General features: G+C 38.6%; 1 protein-coding gene across 6 annotated transcripts in view; it reads left to right on the top strand.

Moving 5' to 3' along the window:
* The window catches only part of SEMA5A (semaphorin 5A), a 353,942-nt gene that overhangs the window by 256,944 nt on the left and 84,518 nt on the right, over positions 1-12,480 (top strand). For all 6 annotated transcript variants that reach the window (XM_080382048.1, XM_080382044.1, XM_080382047.1 and 3 more), the window contains exons 14-15: positions 3,180-3,361; positions 5,863-6,006. In XM_080382048.1, coding sequence (XP_080238174.1) covers positions 3,180-3,361; positions 5,863-6,006 — 326 coding nt within the window. The remainder of the gene's footprint in view (positions 1-3,179; positions 3,362-5,862; positions 6,007-12,480) is intronic.

The raw sequence follows: 12,480 nt of genomic DNA, 5'->3' as shown, positions 1-12,480 counted from the left end.
GAATTAAAAGTGTGACCACTTGCACATGAGAAATTATCTCCTAGGGAATTACTCCTGTATGTGAATATTTATTGGTACGTCATGGTAGAGCAGGGAGAGGGCTAGGAGAGGCAGATGAGCATCTGTGTTATTGTCTTTCTGAACTTTGAAGATCATTTGTGACAAATGCAGTTATTCTGGTTGTCTTGCTTTGATTTAATTCTCAAGGGTTTTTTTTGAAGTTATTGTTTTAGTTGGCATGAGTACACCAATTGTGTGTGAATACAGATAGTAATTAATGCTAAGACACATATATCTACTTTGACCTTCTTCCAGTTGGTCAGATATCCCTATTATTCATCCAATATTTTTAATAGTAATGAAGGTTCATTGTTTTGCTGAAATATTTTCCAGTGGGACTACTTGCAATCCATCACTTAAAAAATGAACCATTATTTTATGTAAAAATACACATTATCAAAGAACTTTTACAAGGAAAGTAAGAATAATTTTAGAAAAAGGGTTGGTTTTTTTTTTTTTACATAAGTATGCAAAATGAAATGGCTTTATTTTTACAGCTACACGCAAGGAAAAAGTATAGTATGGGGTCTTACCTGAATTCATTAGCAGCTTCAAGAAATACTCCAGTACCACTGAATTCTACACAAAGTAATCTCAAGCCAAAGAGCAGGTGGTAGGTTTAAAGACTGGGTCAGTGAAGCTGTGACCTTGACTCAGTGTAGAGGCACAAACCAGAAAGATAAGTTGGGTCTAGACAAAGAAGATTGGTATTTGGAGGACATTAGGAAGGAAGAAGGGACTAGAGGTATCTGCAGAAGGGAAAGGGTGACAAAAACAGGGTGGTAGAGAGGGTAAGTGTAGTTGGGCCAGGAAAGTACAGCCATATTGTCTGATTGATTGTGATTTTCCCCTTGAGGTGTGTCAGATTGTGAATGCTTAATGGGTATAGGTTCTGGTGAGGGCTTAAAAGGCCTCTCATCAGTATAGTTTTCTTTCCTGTAGTCCTATGATGAAATTGATATCATTTGTGAAAAGGAGCTATTCATAGAGAGACAGAGCAGGTGAGTCATGGGGAACAGCAAAGACTGCAGTAGGATGATCTTTACAGGAGTAGGGGGAGGGGGGAAAACAAGAAAGAGAAACCTGCCATCAGTATGTCCTTCTGAGCTCAAGCTTTCAGCTAATTTTTATGGATATTTTTCCTGCCCCTTGATATGATAACCATAGACAACTGTAGCTTTAATTTGTAATCGTAGGTGCAACAAATAAGATGCTTTGCTGCAGCATAGAAATAGAAAACAGTAAAGGCATTTTCACATCTGATATTAATTAGATTGGGGACGTATTATTGCTAGTTTATGGACTGCATATTTGTTAGACCAGCAGTGTAAGAGAGATTGGGCTTACTTGTCACTTAACAAGAAGTATTTCGTGTTGTCTTATGAAAAACACCAGTGTATACTGTGCATGAGCAAAGGTCAGTGAGTTATTTTCAATAAACAGCTGTCAGCAGATTTTTGAAATGTTGAATTATGTCTGTGTCAGTTGTAGCTGGCAGAATATACACAAAGCTGTTCTGTGGAAAAGCTGTATCTCTGAAAAATAAATCATGAGGAATGTAATTGATAGTGAAATTATGGAACCTTTACCACAGTGGAAAGAATCAGCCAGCACCAGCATGGCAGTGGAAACATGGCTTGTGCTGTAATCAAATCTCTTGTATTTTAAAATTATTAGTGAAGTGTATACTTCCCTCACCACTTTAAAAATGAAACAATGCTAAAAATAGCAAAGGAAGACACTGTTTCAGATCATTCATGACCATCTACAGCTGTAGTTCCTGTCTCAATATAAGCAATATATAAGCAAATGTTAGTGTTACATTCTTACACATTTGATAAAATATGCATGGCTACGACTGATACATATTTATTTTTATCTAAGAATGACTTTAAATGTTACTTAGCTTGCACTTGTTAGTACTGTTGTTTTGATTGAAGTTAAAAAGTGACAATCCAAAGGTAAATCCTTTAGCATTTAAGTGAAAAAATGGTCATAATTTCCTTTTAAGATCACAGATTTTTCAAGATTAAAACCTTGCTAAAAGAATTAGTAATATGAAAGCTTGTCTTTGTTAAAAGAGCTGAATTCCCTGTGTCCAGCACCATTTTCTTCAGAAGTTCCAGTAACCATGGAGGCTTCTGATTTCCAGTAGCACATTTTCAGCTGGATGGGAAAGATTTCTTATTAACATGTGTTATGGCTGCATGATGGAAATATTTCAGTCAAGATGAGAATGGTCTGACATTTCCAGCCAAAAGTGTTGAGAATCAACTTCAGCGGGAGCAAAGTCTCATCATATAGGGTTAGGTGCATATTTTAAACATATAATTACATCTAACGTTTAGAGAAAGTCATATTTAAAGCCACATTTCACTGTTATGAAATGATATATGAAATGTCCTTCAAAAAAACTTGTCATGGAGATTTGAATTGGATTCATCCAGTTATGTTACTCTGTACTATTATAGAATGGTTTGGGTTGGAAGGGACTTAAAGATCATCTAGTTCCAACCCCCCGCCATGGGCAGGGACACCTGCCACTAGACCAGGTTACTCAAAGCCCCGTCCTGCCTGGCCTTGAACTCTTCCAGGGATGGGGCATCCAGGCATCAAGAACTTCTCTGAGCAATCTGTTCCAGTCCCTCACCACACCCATAGTAAATAACTTCTTCTTTCTTCCTTATCATCTGCTGCCTTTTCTTTTTGATCTAGATTTGGGTTCCCACAAGCGTTCTTGCACATGCTGTTTTACAGTCAGTGTCCAGGTTCCCAATCACAGGTAAATTTTTAGGCAATAGGGAAAACTGTCAGAAGATAATAAAAAAAGTATAACTATACTTTCTATTGAATCACTGTAGGCAAGCATCATTGTGAAAGGTAATGGTCACTGTTATTGCTATAATGGTGCCATCAAGTGCCCCAGATCAGTTGGAGGTGGTGGGACATGCAGCTACAGAAATTATAAGAGAAACATGCTGTCTGGAAGGTATACCTCTCCAGTGGAGGCTTTTATTGTTGGTGGCTGAAGGCTGTACCTCCATGTACTGCAGAATTTAGAGGTTATATGAAGGAACTGTGAAACCTCAGCTAAGCCTTTCTTTTGTGTTTGTTTCTAGATGAGGAATCTGACAGTGGATGGGCATTTTGGAACATGGTCGCAGTGGAAACCTTGCACCCACACTGACAGTGCCAGTGTTGGCTCCTGCCTCTGCAGGACACGTGTGTGTGACAGTCCTGCTCCTCAGTGTGGAGGCTGGCTGTGTGAAGGACCAACCATGGAGATTGCCAACTGTTCCAGGTACACAAAACAATCCCAAGTTCTACCATTTACAGTTTAAAAGTTTTTAACTTAATCAGAATAGAACTTACCTTTTGAAATCTCATCTGCAATCCACTGATCCTGCTTTGTGCATGAAACAGCTCATAGCAATGGCCACAGCAAATAAGACATCAGAAGGTATCTCTCACACTTTGTGAGACAATGAGCCAGATGGCAAATAGTGGTTTCAAATGTTGTGTACTAAATAATATTGTCTTCAGCTAATTTTGACAAACTCTGAAAGAAAAAAAAAAAAAAAAAAAAGATGAGGTAGTACCCAAAGTATGACACTTTTTCTCAATTCTTTAAGTCATAAGACTTATTTTTCTAGAAGTCAGAACTGTTTACTTTTTTGGAGCTCTCGTGTCACTATTGTCTTCCCCCATTCTATCTTGGGAAAAATGTTTTCATTATATCTTTTGGTTGTATCATGACATCTAGATCTTTTAACAGCCTGTATGCCACTCTCCAGCCACTCTTTTGTCTTCCTCAGGCACATAACAAGTCCCAGAGAAAAGTGAGAGCAGATAATTTCAAAGGGACTCAGAACACTGTATAGTCTAAAATGCATTAGGAGTTCAGGTTTAAAACATTATATATACTTTAACTATAGGAGGAAACATATACTGGTGCATTCTGCTTATTTGCAGTGATTCTTCCTGCTTTTTGTCTCTTATTTTGTTTTGTTTTAAACAACAGAAGTACATCATGGTAGTGAATAAAATTTACCCTTCTGCACAAGATAACTGCAACCTCTGTAAGTGGAAATAGTCAAGTTTAGGGAAATTATTGAAAACATAACAATTAACGTCAGATCATGAGAACGGTAGAAGAGATAAGCATGCTGTGAGCTACTGGACAATCAAACAACAGCTATTTGCTGTCAGGTATAGAAGGGAATTTGGAACATGATTTGGGACTTGACTCATGTACTACCATTGGCAGTATTACACCACTGTTTTAACACCTTGCTTCTGTTAACACTGCTATATTACTAATTGATTCCAAGAATTTGGATATCCAGATATTTTGTTCATTTCACCACTTGGGTCAGACATTGCACTGATGGTGATCTTGTTTTTATGTCTGTGTTCATAGTGATAGCTGATTTTTTTCCCCCACAAGCTTTTTTTCTCTGTTATCAAATCTTATTTCCCTTATAATAAGAAGGAAGACATCAAGATGACTGAGATTTAATTTGGTAATATTTGTGATAAATTATTTGAATAATCTAATGTCATTTTTATTACTGGATTTAATTAGTTTTCCTTGTAAAAAAATATTTCAAAATCAAGCAAGGCAGTATTTTAACTTTTGCCTTTATGATGAAATCTTAAGAACTCATGTTTTAGTTTTATATTTCATGATTTCTATTTGTCTCCTACCAATACAGAAACTGGAATCTAGCCGTCAAAACGTTTTAGGAACTGCAGAAGTACATAATTTTTTGCTTAGGACAGGGTATGAAATTCATTTTGAGATGTTTGGTCTACTATATTTTCTCCTAGGGTATATTAAAGAGAGATAGGAGTGTCCTTTCCAAAAGTCCACAAATGCACGGTACAGCTTGTGAATTCTGTTAGGTTTTTATTTTTTTAACATTTCAAATAAGGTATTGGTGCCTTATCAGAGTGTCCAGTTGAAATTGTGAACTAATGCATTTTGATACTTGCTTATTACTCTTCTTCCTGTAGAATCACAGAATCATTTAAGTTGGAAAAGACCTTTAAGATCATTGAGTCCAACAGCAAACCTAACACTGCCAAACCCACCACTAAACCATCTCTCTAAGAGCCATGTCTACATGTCTTTTAAATACCTCGAGGGATGGTGACTCAACCACTTCCCTAGGCTGCCTGTTCCAATGCTTGACAACCCTTTTGGTGAAGAAATTTTTCCTAATATCCAATTTAAACCTCCCCTGGTGCAACTTGAGGCCATTTCCTCTTGTCCTATCACTTGTTTGAAGAGACTGACACCCACTTTGCTACAACTTCCTTTCAGGTAACTGTAGAGGGTGATAAGGTCTCCCCTGGGCCACCTTTTTCTCCAAACTTTAATCACTTTCCTTTCAGAAGAGGTAGCAAAACTTGACACTTTAATCTTCCTGACAGAAGGACCCACAAATTGTAATTGGAACAGTATGTAATTATAAGTTATCTTCAGAACTTTAATACAGGAATTTGCAGATGAAGTTTACCCAGAATAAAATGACCAAAAGCAACTAATTAACTTCATATCTTTGTACTTTACATCTTGTGTAATGGGGTCATTTTAGCAGTTGCTGATTACAAAGCATGGAATACGGAAGGATCGGTGCACCCTTATTGTATTTCGATATTCTCTAAGAAATACAACACAATGCAGTATTAATAACTTCTACAGGAATATTAATGGGCCAGATTCTGCTGTCAGTCACACCTAATCAGCCATTCGCTATGTATAACAGATGACAGAGCCTGAGCTTTTTGTTCTACCAGAAATGGAGGCTGGACACCATGGACTTCTTGGTCACCTTGTAGTACCACTTGTGGAATAGGCTTTCAAGTTCGTCAGCGTTCCTGCAGCAATCCAACCCCTCGACATGGAGGACGCGTCTGTGTGGGACAGAATCGTGAGGAGAGGCAAGCTATCTTTTTTCTACTGTCTGTTTTAATATCTTCTGCTCAGCTGTATTCCACAGGACATTTTCTCCTTTACCTGCCTTTTTTTTTTCTCATCCCATTCCTTTCACTCTCTCTTTGACTTCACTGCTGCACAATAGCAGTATTCCCATTAGCAAGGCTGTGGCTCTGCAGCAGTTCCTTCATCTTTCAGTTAGCTGCAGCCCTCCTGAGCCAGCTGAGAGCTCCTGGTAGTGCCAGAGAATTGTGCTGAAACAATGTGCTGCTGTCCCTTGAGACCCTGAAAATTGATTCTCCTTGAAAATTGATTGCAGTGTGTTTGAATTGTAACTCACCCAGCCTCAAGACCTGGAATTCAGAGCAAAATATAGTAAGGTCACAGCACTATGTTACTGATGCTGTGAGTTCATTTTTTTCTGTCTTAAATGAATTAAGCATCTATATAACATGAAAGGAAGTTTCAAGGGCTTTGTTTTATATTCAATAAATGTAGTACACCTTGAACTCAAATATCTTTTAGGAAGGTTTCAGGTTTTTCTTTTTTTTTTTTTTTTTTTTTTAAATTGTTTGTATATATATTAACCCCTGAGCAGATCAAGTCAGCTCAGATTTTGATTTCACCATCTACTGCTTTGGCACTGGGCTGGGTATTTTGTCACTGTCTCAGAACGTAAAGTTCAGGCCTCTGGTTCCATTTTACATGCACCCTAATATCAGTAATTTGTGTGTTACAAATTTTAACAGAAATTAAACATTTATTTAAATTGAACTAGAATATATTCAGGTAAATCACAGCTTAGATGCATTATGATGTTTCCTGAGGCATGCCAAAAAGCTAGATAGCAGAAGACTGGTGTGGGTGTAAGAATTCGGTGTACTGTAGTCATCCATTCCAAGAGGTATATGTGGATACATTTCGTCTCAGTATGCACTTGCAGCCTACTTCAGCATTTCTGTATGGATGATTTAGTGTCCTATATTGTTGTTGGATGAATACAAGATTCAGTAACCTTTCTGATGAGTTTGAGTGAAGGATTTAATTAAACACCAATTCTGGAATTTCTTCAGATTAAGAGATTCCATTGAAGGGAAGTTACATCACACATTCATGTATTAACAGATCATCAGGGACCTTGCTTTCTAACTCTAAATGTAAAAGATCAGTATCACAGAACATGTGAACACTTCTTGCTGTTTCAGAACCATGAGTATTTACTACTTCATCACAGAGGAGAGCATATTGTTGTTTTGGAAATTGCTTTCTGAAAATAGGTTGCCCAACCAAAAAGCCATCGGCACCAAATGTAAATTATATCTGCTGTTACGTAGCTCTGTCCCCAGCATGAATAGCGCTTACTGATTTTCTTGAACTGAGAGGTCAGTCAACGGTAGGACGCAATGAGACTGAATATAGAAGAGTTTAGCTTGGCTAACTTTTTTGTGATGGACTATGAATGTTAGTAGTCATTGTTCATCTTAAGTTTAACATGGAATGAAAGTCCAATAAGGAGTTTCAGACAAATACAGAAAACAGTGAGAAATACTTCCATAATTATAGGTGAAAATGTCTGGTATTAAGAAAAATGGGTGCACTAAAAAAGCAGTTACAAAATGGAAAGTGACACTTACAATGAGTTGAAATAATAGGAGCCTAGAAGGACTGAATTTTCCTATGTAACAGCTCTGAAGGACCAGCAGGCTTATGTTGCTTTACCATCGTGGTCTGCAAGTTACTTGTCCTTTCCCTCTTTGTCCAGTTCAGCAGCAACCTGGGATGCGTGTGCCCGTGAGTTTACTGTAAGGTGCCTTTTTCTGTCGCGGTTCTTCTGCCACTGCTTCCTGTCCCCCTAAAACACCCTTCACTCCCACTGGCCATGCACCTTCCTCCCGCTCGTCTATTCCATCACGCGTGCTAATACTTTTAAATTATTGTTTTTTAAAGTGCTTCTAAAATTTACTTCCAGAAGGTGTGGTGCGTTAGGAAGTTGTCATATAGCTTGTAAAGCAGCTAGAGGAATAAGGCATCATTTCTTTGCCAGGATTTTTGTCAGTGTCAGGCCATGTACTTGGTTAAGTCTTTTCAGAGCTGTAAAAAAGCAGAAGGTTCTGGGAAACATGCCAACCAGGGCCCATCCCACCACCTCCAGCAGGAGGATGGGACAAGCCTGGAGACTGTGGCCAGATCCAACCAAGAATCTGGATCATAGGTGATACCATGGCAGTGAGGCAGGTCTGAGGTCCAGCTGGGAAGCCAAGCCACTGGCCAGGGTTAGGATTGGGTTCAGTGGTCACTGCGTAGGTCTGTAGCAACAGGGCTAAGGCCAGAATCTGGTCCACACATTGAGATCTAGACCAAGGGGTTTATGGTGGGCCAGGGACAAGGCCGAGCACTTCTTCAACAGCTTAGGCAGGGGTTGAAGGTCCCTGGCAGAGCTTAAATAGAGATCCTGGGCCCATGGGTGTGGGTAGAGGTTTCAGGTGAGGCTGGTTGGGGCCATTAGGGCTTCATGAGTGTTCCCAGGGCTCTGGCGGCTTGTAGGGAGTTTGGAGGGCAGTATTTACTTTTTGTATTTGGAGTACCAGTATTTACAGTAGTCCTAATTCACTGCTTTTCTCCAGTACCACTGGAGTTACATCTGCACCAAATGGAAACAGTTTCTTTGAGAACTGGGGTCAGTGCATTTAGCAGGCTGAGTAAATATTCCACGTGCAGTAACTGCTACAAAATTTACCTTGGTTTTTTCTCCAGAGTACCAGTAAACAGTTTCTCAGTTTTTCTAATTTAAATTAATTGATGCTTATTAATAGTCTAATATTTTACTTTCTTAATGGCCCAGCTCATACGTAAAATGAATATATGTGTAGTCTTAGTAAAAATTAAAATTAGTTGGTTTACACCTTGTGTGCATTTTTTTTTATAAAAGTGCATGCTCATGTCACTTTCATGTGTTTAGGGGCATAAATAAGGGATTCAATTTCCACAGCCAACATCGTGACAAACATTGAAAAAGTTTTTCAACAAATGGTGATTTCAGTAGAAGTCCAGTGCATAACTCCATAGAAAGCAAACACAGAAAAGGCAGTGTATAGCTGAAATAAATTCACCAAATGTGAATACATATTCAGTCTGAGAGTATTTGTTCACGCGTTAAGGGCTAAACGTTTGTCTAGGTTATGTTTGTTTTACCTCATGAAAGCCATGATCCTATCATGGTTAATGTATCAGACATCTCCATGCTTGCTGGTCATTCCCTTGAAATCAATGGCGATGATTGCCAATTTATTGTTGCAGGTAGGTTAAGCTGTTGCATGCTTTGCTGCTAAAGGGGTGCGTGGGGGAAACAGTTGAGAGATAGCAACAGAGATGTATTACAAAGCAAATTTACCTTGTAGAAATAGGTCAAAAGAGTAGCCTATGCGCTTTTAGGTAGAATTTGGTGAGGGAGTAAAAATACTATTTTAACAAAATGTGCTAATCAGGTAAAGTAATTTCCAGTGAAGGATAAAATACCCAGTAAAGGATAAGACTCCAGATGGAAGACATCCTGTTGAGTTCCTTAAGGGCTTAAAAATTTCTGATTTTTTCCTGTATGAGAAATATTCGCCAAAGCTGATGGAAAACTCTTTAGATTGAGTGAAAATATTTCTCCTCTCATTTCTGTGGAAGATACTGTGGATATGGGCTCATTAAGTCGACTGGTCTCCCTCCTATCTGTGCAGAAATGAGGGACATTAGAATGAGAATCCCTTGCTTTCAGTGAATGTAGTTATCTTTCATTACTAAGAAAAAAAGAAAAAAAAGCATCGCAAATCAGAAGTTGAAAAATAAATTGGCTGCAGGTGTGGAATAAACATTTGAAAGTCCTGGAAATTTTGAGGTATGTAAGATTAGAAGCAGTACATTTTGTCACCTTTTTTTTTTTTTTTTTTTTTTTTTTTCCCCTGTACACAATCCTCAGCATATACTCAGAGCATTTGGGCTTGTTTCCATAAGAAGGAGGAACTGATGAGAGTCAAGTGCCTGCTCCTTGTAGCACGGCTTGTTTCTGAGCAGTGTGAACAAGCCTGGTCCCCTTCAGCAGAGCAGATCAAACACCACAAGGCTTTGGGCTTGCTTGCACTCCCGTGGCTGTCTTGTCTGTTGGGAATTGTGTGCTCCCCATTCTCCTTGCTCTCCTTGCTCCCTCCTCTTCCATGGAAACCCCTGGGAGCCCTGGCCCCCACCACCTTCCACGGTCTGCTGGGTGGGGATTTCTGTCAACTCAGCAATCTCAGTACAGTAAGACATGTGTGTGCATCATGTGTCTGCCTTCAATTAAAGGAATCCAGCATTCCCATCAACCTCAGTATAGTCTGTGCTTCCCAGTAAGTCCCCAGCTGGTAATCATGAATACCCATCACATAACAATATATGGCATTGGAATGGGCAGACAGTGATGAAGGTTTGTTTTTCTTAAGTACATTGCTAGTATAATATAGTTCAAAATTAAGAACTATGTGTTTAAATTAAATAGCACCTCCCTGTGGAATAAAAAAAGACACATTTGTAACCGTCATGCAGTTAGCCTACGTGGCAACACTGAAATAAATTATGTTTTACTGAAGACTGAAACCTTCATAGGAACAAGAATAGTAATTCCAGTTGTACTGGAATTTCCTGGGGGGAAAAAAATTAAAAATAAAGAAAAAAAGTAATTACTGTAGGAGCTAGTGGTTATGGACACAACTGGACAGAGAATGTTCTTCTTTCCTCCAGTATGACATTTCTTTATTAGGGCATTTGAACTTGGAAACACTGCAAGAGGGAGCGGGAAGGGTCACTGTACAAACCCACATTTCTCAAGGCTGTTCTCCCTTCTAACCTCATTGCAGTTAGATTAGGGGAGAGGACAGTGGCTTCACAGATTCCAGTTTCTTGCATTGCATGTTTTGTTGAATTACTGTAAAATGTTAGCCCTGTGGGTCCTGAGAACAAAATTAAGAGGGGAAGACAGAGCAAAAGGGAAAAAGGGTTACTGAGTGACTTGAAATGCAGCCAAGAAGAGATATAATGAAACTTGGCTCAAAGCCCTGTGCTTTGCACAGCTTTCAAAGATCAATTGCAGGGATGTCTCTAGCTGTGAAACATACCTGATGTTTTCAGAAGCTGGCTGGCAGAAAAGAAAATAAGATTCTACTTGTATGCTGTGTTGTTGGGGTTTCTTTTTTCTTTTCCTGAAAAAAAAAAAAAAAAGAAAAGAAAATTTGACACTCTCTTCTGTTGTTCCCTTTTTTTTTTTTAAAGAATCCTAAATTGAAGTTAAGTAGCTTGCATAGACATTTTAGGGCTTTTTTCTCGTTTCATCTTGTAGTTTCAACTGCATCTTTAAATGTCATTGGTTAACAGAATTGCCAACCTTTGAAGTGCTTGCTGTGTCAGTTGTTAGATTTCTTTTCTGTCTTCTGCTCAAGTGAGGGAGCAGGTGACAGGGCACAATGACACTCAAAGAGGCACTGCATAGTGTCAGGAGTCTCATCTAAGTGAGATTTGTCACACCTAACTTAAGGTGTCCACAAATATGAGCGCTTATGTTTGAGTCAGGTGTCTGAACTTCCATTAGTCTGTAGAAGTCAAGTCAATACAGGCTGTGGTAAACAGAGTGATTTGTCTCCTTCTACTGTATATTTCTAAATTTGCTCAAATTAATCATTCTAGTCTCCTTAGCTTGTATTGACAAAATTTTCATTGGCTGTAATGGGAGCTTAGATGGCCTCCCACACAGCCTTTACAGTCAACGGACAGAAATCCGTATATTGAGGGCTGTATTTGTATGACCTACAATAGTCATTTGCTTTCATGTGACATAAATCATAGAATCATAGGATCATTTAGGCTGGAAAAGACCTTTAGGTTCATCAAGTCCAACCATGTTCTTAAAAGGGCTGTTTCTTTCCATGAATTGCTGCTCAAGTTTAGATGACTACTTCATTTATAGACAGCTACACTGTACATACCTATATTTTAAGGTGAGTCCCATGCTTAATTTTACTTCTAGTGTGGCTGAATATTGGTAATTCTCAACTTCATGGCAGGCTTGCTTTATCCTGTGTGTGTCCCTCGAATGAACTTAGCACATTTCCATTAAGAACTAATTAAATTATACAAAATATGTACTAATTTGACTAAATAAATGGTGATGTTACACCTACGTTTCATTGGGTACACATTCTCAACAAATGATCACAGAGACAAACTATCACAAACATTCACATAAATGACTGCAAGTGACAAAGGATGTGTGCAGCTGTTGGAGTTTTGGGGGAAGAATATCCAGGCACAGAACATTCCTATGCATCTTTAGTGATGGAATAATGTGAATTGTGAATTGCAAATATAGAACATGCAGGAGGGGGAAAAAAAGTAGTTTATGTGTAAGCTACTGTTGAAAAACATTCACCCAAATCATGCGCTGAAGAATTCTGAGATAGCAGATT

This window comes from Falco punctatus (assembly GCF_963210335.1).
Source record: "Falco punctatus genome assembly, chromosome: 3".
Lineage (NCBI taxonomy): Eukaryota > Metazoa > Chordata > Aves > Falconiformes > Falconidae > Falco > Falco punctatus.
The sequence above is the reverse complement of the archived record's forward strand: the minus strand, read 5'-3'. Positions and strand labels throughout refer to the sequence as shown.